Genomic DNA, 17,654 nt, shown 5'->3' on the forward strand with positions numbered 1-17,654 from the left:
GCTGTCACTTTTATATATTTTTTCCTTTTTTTAGATTGATAAGGTTCAGTACATCAATTCTATAAAAGATCTTCCATCTAAAGAATCAAAAACGGCTCACATATTAATGTTCAGTGGGAACATACAGGAGGCTGAAATACTACTTCTTCAGGCTGGCCTTGTTTATCAAGCAATCCAGATCAATATTAATCTCTATAACTGGGAAAGGTAATAAAAATGTTTTTCATCAATTCTAGAACCCAACTGATCTTAATGTATTCTCCTATCTGTGACTTGGTAAATTACATTTTCCGCTGTATTTAATAGTTTCCTAACATCACAGAAGAATTTATTCACATTTCTATTTGTGAGGAGTTTGCCATTGAAGATTTATGCCTTCTCTAAACTTGTGATTGATTAGAAGTTGAAGTATGAAGGAAGAAGAAAAGAGAGTCTAGGATGTCTCCTGAATTCCTGATTTCAATAACTGGATAGATGATGGTACTATTAGCAGATTTGGAAGGGAATATAGTGAATTCAGTGTTAAGCATGTTGGATTTGAAATATTTGTAAAGAGATAGATATGTGATAATAGTTGATTAATGAGCCTGGGGCTCGTGAGAAAGATTTGAACTGGGGATGTAGATTTGGGAGTCATCAGCAAATGGATGGCAATTAAAGCCAGAAGAATGGACATAATTGCTTGGGAAATGTGTGGAGTGAGAAGACATCAACTACATTTGGGTGGGTGAAAGAAGAGAAATCTGCTGAAAGATTGGGATGAAGCAGTCAGACCGGCAGAGAGAAGTAGAGCCATGAGGGATTTGTGATGCTAAGGAAGAAAGACCATAGGATTTGAAATGAGGAGTGGTCAGTAGTAGCCTTCTCCTCTGCATTAGGCTTTGTCACATTGCTTTCTGAAACAGAGTGGCATGCTGCTCTTCTCTATGACATATTAGGTTTCTCCCCTCCTTCCCTCAGGTATGTGTCTCTCGGTGAAAAAGGCTATGGGGCTTACATACACCTGAAGTTCCTATGTTATAAAATTGGCATGCTAATATTTCCTTCCAGGTTTGAAATGTCTTTCATCATCTTTGTCTCTCTCCACCCCTACCCTACCATTTTTTTAAAAAGCAGATCCCAGTCATCAGATCACTTTTTCTGTAAATATTTCAGTATGTATCCCAAGGTTTTTAAAAATCTATTTATTTACCACACAGTACTAGCCACAAATGGTCACACTTCAAAGAGTTAGCAATCATTCTATTCAGTGTTCTTGTTTCTCTGATTGTCTCGTAAATGTCTTGTTTTGTTTTATGGTTTGTTTGATTCAGGATCCAAAAAAGTTCTGTACATTATGATTGGTTGATATGTTCTTAAGTTTCCTTTAACCTATAGGTTTTCCTCTTATGTGTCTTGTAATTTTCCCACCGCAGAAAGTGGGCCAATAAAGTTTCCCATAGTCTGGATTTTGTTGATTACATCGTTGTGGTGTCATTTGACATGTTCCTTTGCCCCTTGAATTAGCCATAAATTGGTGTTGAATCTAGAAACTTGATTAGGTTTAGGTTTAACTTTTTTTTTCTTTTGGTAAGGCTCAGTGAGAGGTGGTGTTCAGTACATTTTCACAGTGACTGATTGCCTGTCTCTTTCTGATATTAGCAGTCCTTGATGATCATTGCCCAGCTCCCTTAATTAATTAGAATTCTAGGAAGATGGAATTTAAGTATTGGATGAAAAATATATTACAGTGCTTTTAAGATCCCTGAATTTCTGTATTGGTTTAAGTCCTCTAGAAGGGAACAGATTTCATTTTGTTAGTATGTGTTACTCCATTTGAGAAGCACAGTCTTGCTGGCTTGTGGTTCTGTCACTCATACTTGAATTTGAAAATTACCTGCCACCTAATAAGTTACAGCCCTTGAAGAGTTGTGGGTAAGCAAGCCATCTGTTTGATGTTCACCTTGGACATTTGGTGGTAGTCTGTTCTCAAAAATTGAAGTTAAGAGAGGTAATTTATGTAAGTATTAAGAAAAAATAATTTCTCCACTTCTGCCAGTTATGTAAAGTGATTTTGCTTCATTCAAGTTATATAAAAGATCATATTTTGAAGTTATAAAATCTTTTTATATAACTTCCTTCTATTTAAAATCAGAGAGGGTACATGGATTTATTCCAGGCCCATAATCTAATGCCACATTTGTTTGGTTGCCAAATAACCGTTTTAAAGCTAGAGACATGCTGTTCCCATAACCCTTATATAATTTGGAGTGAATTCCCTCCTCTGTGTGATAAAGAAACCTTTTTTTACCCAGTGTATGCTTTTAGAGAACATTTAAAATAGCACATAGACTTTGAATGTTTACCTTCAGCTATTGCTCTTCAATCAGATAATAGATACATATTTTATAATAATAATGACTATCATCTAGATAATACTTAGCATCTAGTATCTAAATGCAGTATTAGACATCATAGTCTATCCGTTCTACATAATTAAATGTACTGATGTTCCATAGCAAGTTATCTTTTTGGAGATAATTTTCTTTTTGAAAAGTCCCAAACCAAAATAGATGCTTACATATTCCGTACTTGGAATACTTCTGGTTTTGCACAACAAGAACTCCTTCCCCAATTATGTTCAGTCATAAAAAAAAAAACGGGAAATGACGTATTTCAGGTGCCAAAGGGCTGGTCCACCAGAGTCTCCAGTCTCACATCTACACTGGAGTCAGAGCCTTGGGGATCTATAGAGGGTAATATGGGAGAGGATTAGAAGGATTAAAGCACCTTTACTTCTATTTCTCATTTTTTGACTCTGTGAATGGATTTTTGCCTTCTTGCATTTCACTTTTGTTCCTCTATGTTGCAGTACTTCTACATTCTTTTCTGTGTATCCTCTTTTTCTCTGAAAGACTTAAAGTCACAGAGGAATGAGGGAACTTTGTGAGGAGTTTGTGGTGGGTAGCAAATACTGATCCTTGGAGTCGGCCATATGGTTTATGTAAATATGTTTATAAGAAATCATTTTGCTGAATTTTGGTATTATCATTTGTATTACACATGACATATTCATAATTTTTATATTGTCTTTAATATTTCTCTCAATTGTCTACCAGTTGTCAAGTAATGCACATGGCATATCTAAAATACGTTTTAAAGTGACTATTTAGGTCAAACCAAAGCAGGCTAAGAATGAAACAGATTTTCCTACTGAAGGGTCACGTATTGCAAAAATCTAGTCAGTAGTCAGTATTGCCTAAAAGAACAGATTTACAATAGTTGGCTCTGATAAATAAATCATGACTGGCCTATTCAGAGTCATATGACATATTAGAAAGCCAGGGAACTTGAAAAAGAATGTGCTTTAACATCATACTTAAAAACAAGATTTCAGTGACCCATGTAAGAGAGCTATACTGTACAGGATTGTTTCTGACTCAGCTAATATGAGTTATGCAGAAGATCATGGGCTGAGATGCTGTCCAAACCTACAGACACAAATAGGCCAACAACTGAGGACTTATCTTTTCATTTCCCTCAAAATTATCAATATATAGATTTTATGTCTTTGCTGTTGTACCACTGATTTCAGCAATTTAGTTCTTGCCTGCTATTTCAATAAAATACTATCTTAAAAAAAACTTAGTTATATTGATACATATTAATTGGATTATAAGATTTAAATGACTATTCACTTGTTCTAAGAATCAAATGCACTTGTTCTAAGTTCTAAATCAAATCAAATTCACTTGTTCTAAGTTCTAAATCAAATCAAATTCACTTGTTCTAAGTTCTAAATCAAATCAAATTCACTTGTTCTAAGAATCAAAGGCATTTTGTCAGATTTTTATTATCCACAAATTTTAATTTTATAATATTTTAAATTTGCTGTATTATAACATAAAAGATATCAGTATTTAATTGAATATTGAGCAGAATAAATTCTAGATTTTAGATAAATAAATTCAAGAACAGAATAAATTATGGATTTTAAAAAAATTGTCAAGATAGTTAAGCCACTTACATTGGGGGGAAGTTCATTCACTTGAATTTTATTATGATTTCAATGAGTTTTTCAGTGAACACTGACCATACATACACTCCAGAGTACTCACCAAAGAGAAATGAAACCCAAATTTCCCTTCAATAAATGTATAGGTTATGGAAGAGACAGACTCATAAGTAATCATTATAATATACTGTAAGCAGTGCTGTAGGAATAATAGTATATGTAAAATGTTGTGGAACACAGATAAGAAAATGGTCATTTATTTCTACAAAGGAAGTTGGTCAGGGAGGAGAGATCATGTTTGATCTGAACCTTGAAGTATAAGTAGGAATTTGCAAGATGGGTGAGGTAGGGAATGGTGTTCCATATTAAGGGATGAGTGGGGAGGGACCAACATAGACCATTTGTCCCACTCTCTTATCCCAAAACTCTACTGTGTACGGAGGCTAATATAAGCAATGCTGATAATCTCTTTTGTTTCTTATTATAGGGCACTTGAATTGGCTGTAAAATACAAAACACATGTTGATACAGTTCTTGCTTACCGTCAAAAGTTTTTGGAGACATTTGGTAAACAGGAAACTAATAAACGATACTTGCAGTATGCAGAAGGTGTAAGTATTATACAGTTTTTTATGATAATGTCTATGCTTTATAAGTATATATAATATTTATCTTAATAAGACAAAATTGGAATAATTCATACCATAATCTCCAAAAAATAACTTTTTGCCTATGATATTATAGTCTTATTTTGATTATGTAATTATATTACTGATTTTTTTTCTGGAATCTTAAAGCCATGTGTTTTTTTATTTTGTTCAGTTATTTTTTTTAAAAGATTTTATTTATTTATCTGAGAGAGAGAGAGAGAGAGAGTGCACAAATGGGGGTGGGGGTGCAGAGGGAGAAGCAGACTCCCCTCTGAGCAGGGAGCCAGCTGCAGGGCTTGATACCGGGACTCCAGGATCATGACCTGAGCTGAAGGCAGACACTTAACCAACTGAGCCACCTAGGTGCCCCTTAAATCCATGTTTTGATGAACTCAAGTCTGTTTTCATTATATTTAATTTCTGTTAAAGTTGGGTGCTAATCGATATTTTTATATAAACAATATAAATGGCTGGGATAAAAGTTTCTAATTCCTGAATTTTGTCTTCCACCAGCTGCCCCTTCTGCTCCAGGGGAAATACTAAACACATAGGGCACTGGCCAAAAAATGGATACTCTGTCACTTTGTAAAATTCTAGGGCGCTATTTGCACCTGGAGAAGGGCCTAGCCCAGGGAGATTTCACTGCCTAGAACCAAAGAAGGCTAAACCTTTGCTTTTCAAATCCCTACCAGAATCTCAGGTTTCATCAGTATAATTAGAAGAAAGTCATTCCAGTATGTATCAGCCCACAAGGAGAGGTGGAGCAGTTTGCCCAAGTACCTAGAATAGGACTGCTGTTGGCCACCTGCTTAGATCCATCTAGGCTCAGACCACAGAAATAAAGAGTTCACCTCTAGCTATGTAGACCCAAGAGCCTTGCAATCCCAAGACAGGGGCAACCTTGTTTCCAGCTCTGTGAACCAGTTGATTTTCTTAGCCTTTGATTCAAAAAATGTTTGTGAGTGCTCGCTCTGGGCCAGGTACTATGCTGGATGCTAAGTCAGCTATGACTTCTGTTTTTGTGGAGCTTGTAGACGATGGGGGAGTGCTGCTCCTTGGAGACAGAATAAAGTGGGATGTTCTGACCTGGCCTAAAGGGCAGGGTAAATTAGATGAATCCTGGGAAGAGGAGAGAAGGTAGGGAGAAGGTACCTACAATTTCTTCTAAAGCCAACATTATCCATTTGCCATATGACTTGAGAAACTCAGTCTTTCCCCTCTTGTATAGATTAAAACACAGTTCTTCCCTACTATGAGTCTTTCACCTGTGAGCCTCCTTTACTATTCACACAGAACACTTCACTTCTGGGGGCGCCTGGGTGGCTCAGTCGTTGAGCGTCTGCCTTCGGCTCAGGGCGTGATCCTAGAGTCCTGGGATTGAGCCCCGCATTGGGCTCCTCCGCTGGGAGCCTGCTTCTTCCTCTCCCACTCCCCCTGCTTGTGTTCCCTCTCTCGCTGGCTGTCTCTCTCTCTCTGTCAAATAAATAAATAAATAAATAAATAAATAAATAAATAAATAAATAAATAAAAAGAGCACTTCACTTCTGGACGCCTAATAACATGTGGAGGTTTTTCCCCATGCCGACAAGCAATTCTCCAACACCAGCTGGATGTCCTACAATTTAAGTCAACTCTGACACTATCTACCTGGAGATAGCATCAGATTCCACAGATAAAGGGCTCAGTCCCACAAGATTGCACCCAACCCCCATCAGATGCCGGTTGCAAGCCCAGGTTATCACCAGTGCTTCTGACTGACCAGGTACAGATCAGAGATCCCAGTAACCCCTGCCTTAGGTTTCAGATGACAGTCACAAGTGCAGTTTGTTAGCTGTACTTCTGACTGACCGGCTATAACTCAGCCCCAGATCCCTTTTCTGATTCGATTGATTTGCTAGAGTAGCTCACAGAACTAAGGGAAACACTGATTTATGTTTACTTAAAACATAAGTTTATTAAAGGATATGATAAAGGATACAGATGAACCAACCAGATGAAAAGAGACTTGGGGCAAGGTTTGGGAAGGCCCTAACGTCAGGAGCCCCTGTCTCTTTGGAGCTGGGGTGTGTCACCCTCCCAGTGTGGATGTGCTCACCAACCCGGAAGCTCTTTGAACCCCGTACTTTGGAACTTTATGGAGGCTTCATCACATAGATGTGATAGATCATTGACTCCTTTTTCAGCACTTCTCCCTTCTCAAGAGGATGCGGGGCAGGACTGAAAATTCCTAGCTTCTAATCATGGCTTGATCTTTCTGGTGACCAGCCCTCATGCAGGAGCCATCCAGGGACTCATCTGGAGTTCTCTCTCTCTCTTTCTCTCTTTTTTAAGATTTTATTCGTTTATTGGAGAGAAAGAGAGAGAGTGAGAGAAAGAGTGCACAAGCGTGGGGTGGGGGGCAGAGGGAGAAGCAGATTCCCAAGGAGCAGGGAGCCTGATACTGGACTCGATCCCAGGACCCTGGGATCATGATCTGAGCTGAAGGCAGGCGCTTAACCGACTGAGCCACCCAGGCACCCTGGAGTTGTCTCTTTGAAAGAAAAGATGCTCCTGTCACTCAGGAAATTACAAAGGTTTCAGGAGCCCTGTGTCAGGAACCGAGGTCAAAGACCAAATACTAGAACAACAGATGCTCCTAGTGCTATCACTTAGGAAATTACAAGAGTTCCAGGAGTTCTCTGCCGGGAACTGGGAGCAGAAACCAATATATATATTTTCCATTGTCTCACACCATATCTAGATACTGAGTGTCATGATCCACATTTTTGCACTTCTAAACAGTACACAAGGTAGTAAAGACTTTGGGGCCACTCTCAGAGTTTCTGCAATGCGATTTCAACATCTGGATCTGGGTAGACACAAGCTGTCTATTTCTTGGTAGGAAGCGGTGTATTTTTTTAAAAAGATTTTATTTATTTATTTGAGAGAGAGAGAAGGAGAGAGAGCATGAGCGGGGGGTGGAGGGGGGAAGGTCAGAGGGACAGGGAGCCCGGATGGACGAGGGGCTCAATCCCAGGACTCCCGGATCCTGACCTGAGCCGAAGGCAGATGCTTAACCGACTGAGCCACCCAGCTGCCCAGAAAGGGGTGTATTTTCTAGATGCTCCACAGAATTTTTGTTTCATTCGGACCTTCAGTACTGAAACTGAATCCTCTGAGAGTTATGGGCTATGAGAGCTTACTCTACTATGGGACAAACTCAGGGCCTTGGGACCTCTGAGGACTATACTCTAATTCACAGAATATGACAGCAGCCACCACCACTACAGTGCTAAGCAGCCCAGAGAATCACTGATTACTTGATCTTTTTAGTATAGTTTTGAAAATTTTAAACCTAAGCACCCACGTTAAATTTACTTTATTGCATAATTTTATACAGATTCGTACTACTCTATTTCTTCTTCATCATTCTCGCCATCAATATTTTTTCAGTTTTTTTCACATTAGGTGCTCTGGAGGACATAGAATATATAATTCTTACCCTCAAATTTATAATGATTATAATTTATATTATAATTATTGCATTATTATAATTAAAATTATACTTTAGATAGCAAAAACTTAACATTTTTATCTTCTTTCTTATTATCTATGTATTCAACTGTTGCCAAAATGTAATACTTCAATCACTAGAGTGGCAGAAATCTTCAAATGGGATAACTAGAACAACATGACTTTGTGGTATTTTGAGGGTTTTTTTTTTAACCCTGAAACTATATAGGTTACCTTGACTCCCCATGGTCCTACGGTCTAGTATCCTCCTTTTTTTTCTTCATTAATGTAATTTGGAAGCTAACTAGAAATTACAAAGCAGTATTTTAAGATGAAAATTATTTTTTACTTAAAAATTTCCCGCTACTTATCTAAGCCAAGATTTTGATTATATAAACTTTTTAGTTGAGAACTACGAGTTATATAGAGATCATTTTTAAAAACTGAGAAATTAGGGGTGACTGGGTGGCTTAGTCAGTTGAACATCTGACTCTTGGTTTCAGCTCAGGTCCTGATCTCATGGTCATAAGATTGAGCCCCACATCAGGCTCCGCACTGAACATGGAGCCTGCTTGAGATTCTTTCTCTCCATCTCCCGCTGCCCCTCCCCCCCTTTCACAAAATAAATAAATCTTTAAAAAAAAAGCTGAGATATTTATTCTAGATATGTGGTAAGTTCTGGTGGGCTCACAATGTATAATGTAAAATCTTATAAGTGAAAAGTTTCATATGCATTTGTATTTATGAGCCCTGAAATTTTATTTGGGCATTTCTAGTTTAAAATACGGAAACCTGGGATTCATACAAGATGGACTGTCTTCTGATACCCCAACTAGACTCATTATACCTGGTCTACAGTAGTGTTCAGTAAATATTTGTAAAATAATTTGTAATTCGGGCAAATAAATGTCACTCTACTGAATATATTCCGTATAAGAAGAAAAGTAGAAAAATCAGGAAATGTTTAAAATATTATCCCAGGAGAAAGAAAACAGTGGAAATATAAACAAACCAACAGCTTGGGAGCAGAATTACAGAAAGTATAGAATTTTGAAGAAGATCCAGAAGAGCCAATACTCTAGTTTAGACAAACCACTTTAGGCATAGCTACCCCTAAACTCTTTTGCAGGTTTTAACCTTATGATCTTATAGGTCCTGAGACACAGAACCCAAGAGAAATTGTTAGGTGATAGCTCACCTGCTAGGTAGTTACCTTTCTGTCATTCAATATTTACTGAGCACTTTTGGCAGACAATGTACTCCCCTTGCTACTTGGAATATAAGAGTAAACATGGCAGACACTGACCCCAGCTCTATGAAGCTTATATTCAATGGAAGTGATAGTTAATTATACAGTCGTTAATTTCAATTGTGATAATTACCTTGAAGGTGCTATAAAACTTTATGGGTGGGGAAACTGACCTAGAGTGGTGGAGATTAGCAAAAACTTTCTAAGCAAGGCAAACAATATTTGCATTGAGCTCTAAAGAATAAATGGTAGAAGCTGACTGGGGTGGGAGTGGGAGAGGAAGTGGGGGTGGACATGTTCCAAGCAGAGGGAAGGATCTTAAGTGGGAAACAGTAAGGAACAAAAGGGAGATTGACTTGAGGGTTTCATAGGGCAAATTAAAGATATTGAACTTTATCCTAAGACATATGTGAAGTCATCGAAAGGAAGTAACATGATTGCTTTTCCCTTAAAAATCCTGATCCCTCAAAATAAATGGAAACTTAAAGTGTTTTCTACAAAATTATGTTGAGTAGGATTTTGTCAGTCAAAGGATACAATAATAAGAGCAAATGAGGTCTTGAAAGAATGGGGAAGGAGTCCCTAGCAATTGCTCTGGATCCTGGGTTCTGAGTAGTTAGAATATTGTTTGGGACCAGACACTGAAGGGTCTTAATACCATGTTAAGAGAATGGACTTCATAATGTAGGCAATGGGAAGACTTGGAAGTTTGCAATCAAGGGAATGATTTGAAAGATACCTTCTTTTTTTTTTTTTTAAGATTTTATTTATTTATTTGACAGAGAGAGAGAGACAGCCAGCGAGAGAGGGAACACAAGCAGGGGGAGTGGGAGAGGAAGAAGCAGGCTCCCAGCAGAGGAGCCTGATGCGGGGCTGGATCCCAGAACGCCAGGATCACGCCCTGAGCCGAAGGCAGACGCTTAACGACTGAGCCACCCAGGCGCCCCTGAAAGATACCTTCTGATGTAGAAGATGAATTGGAAGTTAGGGTGGTGACTAGGAGACTAGTTAGGTGCTTACTATAATAGTTCCACCAGGAGATGGAAAGAGTAAGATTAATGTAAAAATAAATATCAGTTGTAAAATCAAGAGAACATTGTGGTTGGGGGTGAGAGGAGGGGTGGTTAGGTTGGCTAGGCAAGACATTTGAGAACAACTTCAACATTTCTAGTGTGGGTGACTGTTAAATGGGGAGGGATACCATTAATCTAGATAAGGAACATGAGAATATGCAAGTTTTAGATCTTTTGAGTTTGAATACATGAAAATATACATTTTTTTTTTTGTTTGAAGTCCCTGTGGGGTATCCAGATGGAGATATCTAATGGGCAATTGGAAATAGAATTGTGAACATTGAAGGATATTGACAAAGGAGCAATCAGGACATGATAAATAAATGTATAGTCATGACCATGTAGGCATAGTTGAAGTTACGCGAGTTGATGTGATCTCCTAGGGAAAGTATAAAAAAGTTGTGGTTGGAACCCTGGTGAATAATAAGAGTTAAGAGTTGTCTAGGAAAAAGATACAGGAGAAAAAAAGAAGACTGGGAAGAACATTTAGAAGGGAGAGCACCAACCAGAAGAGAATGGTATTATATGGTCTGAGTGATTTTTCAGAGAGCTGTGGTCCACAAGGTCCAGGAAATCCTTCTACCTCAGGACCTTTTTCTTCCTTTTGTCATCATGCTTTTCCCCAGATATACTCATGGACTCACCCATCTCTTTAGGTCTTCATGTAAGCTTCTCAGGGAGGCTTTTTCTTACCACTCTATTTGAAACACAACACCCACTCCCCTCAACTCCACCCCTGCCACTCACTGTTTCCCTTTCCTTTTTCAGAACTCTTACCACTTCCCACATTTTATATATGTTTATATCTTCCACTGTTATCTTTGCTTATCTTTCTATGAAGACTGTGATTTTTATGTTTTTGTTCACTGCTGAATCCTTGCACCTAGCACGATCCTTGGCATTTGTAAGCACTAAATATTTGTTGAATGAGTAATTGAATCATACATAGGATGAAGAATAAAAACACTTGATGGTGGCATTAGTGAAAAGTTTATGAAGTGTAGTAGGAACAGTCACATTACAGGGCTCTGGGGAGAAAGTGAGAGTCAGGAATGAGAAGAATGAGGGTGGTAGTTTGCAGGGAGACAGAATGGAGGGGGAAGGACGATGAGCAGCCAGTGAAGAGAGGGAGATTGAATATGTAAGTGATAACTGAAGGCAGATGTCCCTGTGGAGTGGAAGAAGATGGGATCAGGGACATAAGTGAAGAGGTTGGCCTGAGACAGAACGAAAGAGACAGAGATGGATACAGATGTAGGTTAGTTTGTGTGAAGAAGAAAATTAAGTGAATTCGTGTCTGATGGCTACTGTATTCTCTGTAAAGAGGAAGCTGATTTTCAGTCGAGAGTATGAGACTTAGAGGATGGAAGGCCATTGGGTATGGTTTTGGAATTACTTCTATGTGAGTGAGAGGAATTTACTGGGGACCAGAATAAGAAGTGCCAAATAGTACTGACATTCCCTCTAATAGGAAAAGATGTGTCTTTGTATAGAAGTCAGTCACTTGGAAGCTGTCATGAGCACATCCTTATCTAAAACCCACTAGTAGAAATATTCTATTCTAAGAACTAAATTATCAGTAGAACACTATTCTAAAACTGGATTAATGCCAGAGTGAAAGTGAAACATTTATTTTCAATAGGATATCTATCAACTGACGCCCCCGTCTGTACTATAACAAGTGACTAATGTAGATGTCATCAATTTACTTGAGGGACTTCTGGTGCAACAGAGCAACAGTTGTGTAGTGTGCGGTCAATATATGGTTTTACTGCGGTGGATTTGAGAAACATATGTAAGTCAGCTTAAGGCTGGAAGAAGGCCAAGGCATTAATCAAATTTTGTCTTTCTCTTTGCAAATGTTTTGTTAGACATAGAAACGAGTGTTTTGCCATTTGAAAATATCAAGTTCTGGCCTGACTGAAAAATGAGTCTTCCAAATAATCTAACATTTCAGTGAGCTGTCACTTGCATCTTACCACAGACATTCATCTTCTATGAGTAGGAGGGATTCTTTTAATTCATCTATTTTATATATTATAGACAAGCATATGAATTATCTTTTTAGAAAAGTGACCAAAATATCCACAAATTACTGTACAGAAATTTAGTTGACAGATATTGGAATAAAAAAGAACCACATGTTTAATTCCATCAACTTCCAGCACAAAATAAAAGAGGCATGGGGGCACCTGGGGTGTTCAGTTAAGCTCTGACTCTTGATTTTGGCTGAGGTCATGATCTGAACGTTGTTGGATTGGCCTACTTCTGGCTCCACGCTTAGTGGGGAGTCTGCTTGAGATTCTGTCTCTCCTTCTCCCTTTGCCCCTCCCCCCGCTCTCAAATAAATCTTTTTTTTTTTTTTTTTTTTTAAGAAGCATGAAGTCCTGATAAGGTTACATTAATTTCCCAGTTACTTGAGAGAAATCTGCTCAGGCAGCATGTAATACCTCAGTCTGGTTTAATGCTACTTATTTCACTCAGCTCTCCTATATGGAAGGGGAAACCCATCCCTTTTGGCTCAGTCTCAGGAGTTGGGTTTATTTCATTGTAAATCAGAATTAGTTTAATCTAGGCCCCAATTTATATGTGTCTTTCCTGAGAGAACACACATTCCTAATGTAGTGATCTCCAAACTTTTATAAACAATAGAATGCTTTTTCCTAAAGAAATTTGTTCAGAGAACTCAGAACAGAGTCCATTGCTAACACCGAGTGTAATGAGCTTAGGGGAAAGGCAAGGCAGGGGGCACTGCATTATGGATCAAAGGGAAGGAACAGGGGTGCCTGGCTGACTCTTGATCTCCGGTTGTGAGTTTGAAAACTGCCCCATTTTGGGCAAAGAGATTTAAAAAAAAAAAAAAAAGGAAAGGAAACAAGAATGGTACCACCTTTTATGATTATTTTTGTGTGTCCCCAGCCTTGTTACTCACTGCGCTTCCTTTAATATCTTTTTGTCATTGTCTAAACCATCACCATGTCTGTATTACTTTAAAAGTTGTTGCAAAGCAGCCACTTTTTCAGAATATGCTCAGGAGAAGCAAATGCTCCTCTCTCCTTATCATAGCTAGGCTTCTAATGGAAACCTCAGCATTAAGAGATGAAGTGCTAACCCGTTTGAAACATGGCCTCATGTCTAGGACCCTGTCCATTTTTCCCCTTGTTTCACCTTCTCCCCCCTGTCCCTGAGGCACCTGTGCAGAATCCTAAGACTCCGTGGGACTCTTTAGATGTACCTTTTGTAAATAGCTACAACTAGATTTTGGTCTTTTGAATCATAATGAGAGTCTTTGCTTTTTATTGCGGTAATTGTTTCGTTTGGTCTTATTCTTTAAGGCATGTTTTTTAGCATTATTTCATAACTTGTCTTTCATGCTCTCTTTTTCGCTAGTGATTTAGAAGACATCATTCTATTTTTCTTTGTTCTTGGTTACCTTGAATTAAGCAAAGATATTTTATAAAATATCAGTACATTTCTTCTTTTGCAGCTCCAAATAGATTGGGAGAAAATCCGAGCCAAAATTGAAATGGAAATTACTAAAGAACGAGAGCGATCATCAAGCAGCCAGTCCAGCAAGAATATAGGTCTGAGGCACTAAATTTCTTGCTTACCTCGAAGAAGTTTTACCTTTTGAAACTAATTCTGATTAATCAAGGATAATCATATTTTCAGTGCTAAAAAAAAAGGCAGAATCTTTAAGTACAAGCACTTGCTGTGTATTTAGTACTAAAAGTACATTCAGAAAGACTAATCACAAAATAATTGACATAATTTCATCTTTTATATATTTTAGTCCAATAATTAGCTAAATATTCCTGTATGTGTATGACACACTTATGTAGTGTTGCTTATGTTCCAGTTTTTGTCCATTATTTTATCCCTGAATCTTCAGCATGAACAAATATTAATTCTGATAATAAAACATTGGACTCTTAAAAATGTATGTTATCCTTAATTTTTATTTGACCTCTAAATTGTAAGATGTTCCAAAAGTTTATTTATACAAGAAAAATACATGAGGATGGATTTATGAAAATGTATATATATTTGAACATCAGGGTTCATAGCAGGATTATTCACAGTAGCAAAAACATGGACAAAAAAGATGTCCATCGGGGCGCCTGGGTGGCTCAGTCGTTAAACGTCTGCCTTCGGCTCAGGGTGTGATCCCGGCATTCTGGGATCGAGCCCCACATCAGGCTCCTCCGCTAGGAGCCTGCTTCTTTCTCTCCCACTCCCCTGCTTGTGTTCCCTCTCTTGCTGGCTGTCTCTCTCTCTGTCAAATAAATAAATAAAATCTTTTAAAAAAAAAAGATGTCTATCAACAGATGAATAGATAAGCAAAATGTGGTATAGAGGTACAGTGGAATATTATTCAGCCTTTAAAAGGAAGGAAATTCTGACACATGCTACAACACGGATAAACCTTGAAAATATTGTGCTAAGTGAAATAAGCCAGACTATTGTATGACCCCACTTATATGAGGTGCCTATGATAGGGAAGTTCATTGAGACAGAAGAAATAGTGGTTGCCAGGCCCAGGGGGGAAGTGGAAATGGGGAGTTATTATTTAATGAGTACAGAATTCCTGTTTGGAATGAATGAGTTCTGGAAATGGACAGTGGTGATGGTTGCACAGCATTGTGAATATACTTAATGCTACTAAATAGTACACTTAAAAATGGTTAAAATGCTAAATTTTGTTATCCATCTATCTATCTTACCATTATTTTAGAAATATATCTAGAATGGGCAAGAAATATTTTCCTCATTTCTCTCCCGATTTGAGAATGTTCAGGTGCTAAGTCCTGGAGTCTGAATTTGAGAAACTCTTAAATGATAAACCTTTTTGATTACTTTAATTCAGTTTGTCCTAAAATTATTGCCACAAAAGCTTTTGAACATTAACACAAATATTCCTTAGAAAGTCCTCCATGAAGTAAATTTTGGAAAGGTAAATTATAAACTGGGTGTATGCATATGTATTGGAAAGTGATTACCTCTCTCACCCCCATTTTAATGAATATATCTAAATTTCTGTTATGAAAATGTTTCATCTTTTCAATATATTTCTTTTCCTTTCTGGAATGTTGAAATGTTCTGTTCTTCATCCAGGTGCTGGGTGTAAGAGTGAGTTCAGTTTGTGAAATATGATTGAGCAGTTTACTTATAAGTTGTACTTATTTATATGTTTTATATTATATTTCAATAAAAAGTTTAAAAAGAAAAATGGTTAAAAGGGTAAGTTTTATATTTATTTTACTACAATTTAAAAAGTTAAAAAATATAATGAAATACGTCTGCATTCTAACAGTTCTGATACTAAGGTGTTCTAAGACCCAGTGTTAGTGTCAGGTCCCACAAACTAGAGCACAGGATCCCCAACTACACTGCTCTTATTTCAGTTGCCAGCCACATGTGGGGACCCCAGGATACCCACACTTCTGATTTGGCTGCAAATTTGGGGATTCCTACCATGGCCCCTTTAGGTTTGATAGTTCACTAGAATGACTCACTGAGCTCCCTGAAATGCTTTACTTTCAACTACAGTTGTATTATAAAAGATACAACTCAGGAGCAGCCAAGCAGAAGAGATGCATAGAGCAAAGTCCAGGAGAAAGGAGAGGTCTGGGGGGAAAGCAGGGCGGCATAGAGCTTCCATGCCCTCTCCCCATAGAATCCAGGACCGTCATCCTCCCCGCACCTTGATGTGCTCACCAACCAGGAAGCTCTCATAGGCCTTGCTGTTCTGAATTTTTTATCAGGGTTTTATTATAATTGATTAAATCTCTGGCCATGTGATTAAACTCTTCCTCTCCCTAGAGGTCAGGTGGCTGAAAGTTTTAGCCCTCCAAGCATGTGGTTTTTCTGCAGACCTGTTCTCATGCTGAAGCTATCTAGCCCCCATCACTCACACACACACACACACACACACACACACACACACACACACACACACACAGTCACCTCATTAGCATAACAAAGATACTTCTATCATTAAGGAAATTCAAAGAGTTTTGGAAGCTCTGTACCAGCCACCCCCCAACACCTCACCTCAGACCAGATATATTCTTTATTATGTCACAGGTCATCCCCTGGTCTTTGACCATGGGATCTTTTATACCTGAGTATAAAAGATACAGTAACATTTAGAAGAGTCAATGTGGGGTAAGGATAAGAATCTGTTAATCAATTTCCCAAAACATTTGATTATCAATATCAGTACTATCTTTTCAACAATGCCAGTGTGTAATAGCATATCACATATGATAGACATAACCTGAAAAATAAGAGTCAAAAGATTTTGGCACATTACTAGAGTCCCATCCAGTCTCTAATAATTAGTCCAATTGTCACCACATCCCAGGACCAGAATGTCTCTCAGAGTGAGGGCACTTAGGTTTGCAGGCTTCCTTCCATTTAATCTTGTCAAGTTCCAAAAACAGGAGTGGTCTCAGCTTCACACTTCCAGGCATCTGGTATAATTGAGCTAAAAGACAATCTCTTCTCTTGCTCCAAGCTTCCTTCCAAGCATTAATATTGGAATTTTCTCATTGCATAACATTTATTCATTCCTTTATTCTTAGCACTATTCCTCCTCTCCATTTTTATCCAAACCTCTTCACCTTTGGAAGGCACCTTAGGTTCAGCCGCTGTGCTGGTCTAGATTGCAAGCAACTACACAAGTCTAGCAAGTCTCTCCCTTAGTCTACTCGCATTCCTGTAGGGCAGGGTTATACAGGTACAGACTTAGTGGTCTATTTCTACCCATAGGCTATATAGTTTATTCATTTTTAGCCCCAATATTGTCAGATAGAGTGAAAGCACAGCCCACGCATCAGGCCCTTAGGAATCCTGGCAAATATTTTAAAGTGGTTTGTTGCTCAGGAATCATTCCTGCTTCTAGCATTGTAGTTGCAGCCTTGGCCCAGGGACCACGGCACCAGGTAGGAAAAAGAAAGTTAAGGTGATATGGGAAGGGGAAAAAAAAGTATGTGTCTACTTAGATATGTGCATGTAGAACTTTGACAAAAACTGAAAAGGACTCTTAGTGACTTAGTCACTTAGTACGCAAACCACATATCTGACAGAGGACTTGCATCAGAATATCTAAAGAACTATCATGTGAATGTAAAAAACAAACAATTCAATCAGAAAATGGGCAAAAGACACGAACAGGCATTCTACCGAAGAGG

The 17,654-nt window shown here is 38.2% G+C and overlaps 2 protein-coding genes across 4 annotated transcripts in view; one reads left to right on the forward strand and one right to left on the reverse strand.

Annotated features, from left to right (window-relative positions):
• Positions 1-15,688, forward strand: part of IFT80 (intraflagellar transport 80) — a 117,308-nt gene extending 101,620 nt beyond the window's left edge. For both annotated transcript variants that reach the window (XM_057315862.1, XM_057315861.1), the window contains 3 exons: positions 35-207; positions 4,482-4,605; positions 13,946-15,688. In XM_057315862.1, the coding sequence (XP_057171845.1) occupies positions 35-207; positions 4,482-4,605; positions 13,946-14,056 (408 nt within the window). In that variant the 3' untranslated portion in view covers positions 14,057-15,688. The remainder of the gene's footprint in view (positions 1-34; positions 208-4,481; positions 4,606-13,945) is intronic.
• Positions 1-17,654, reverse strand: part of CUNH3orf80 (chromosome unknown C3orf80 homolog) — a 43,583-nt gene that overhangs the window by 9,879 nt on the left and 16,050 nt on the right. Inside the window, exon 2 of one of the 2 annotated variants that reach the window (XR_008960607.1) lies at positions 14,655-14,734. The exons of the other annotated variant lie outside the window; for it this stretch is intronic. The gene's annotated coding sequence lies outside the window, so the exon portion shown is untranslated. Of the gene's footprint in view, positions 1-14,654; positions 14,735-17,654 lie in introns of those variants that run through there. 2 annotated transcript variants of the gene reach the window in all.

The sequence above is a fragment of the Ursus arctos genome, unplaced genomic scaffold (assembly GCF_023065955.2).
Source record: "Ursus arctos isolate Adak ecotype North America unplaced genomic scaffold, UrsArc2.0 scaffold_20, whole genome shotgun sequence".
Classification (NCBI taxonomy): domain Eukaryota; kingdom Metazoa; phylum Chordata; class Mammalia; order Carnivora; family Ursidae; genus Ursus; species Ursus arctos.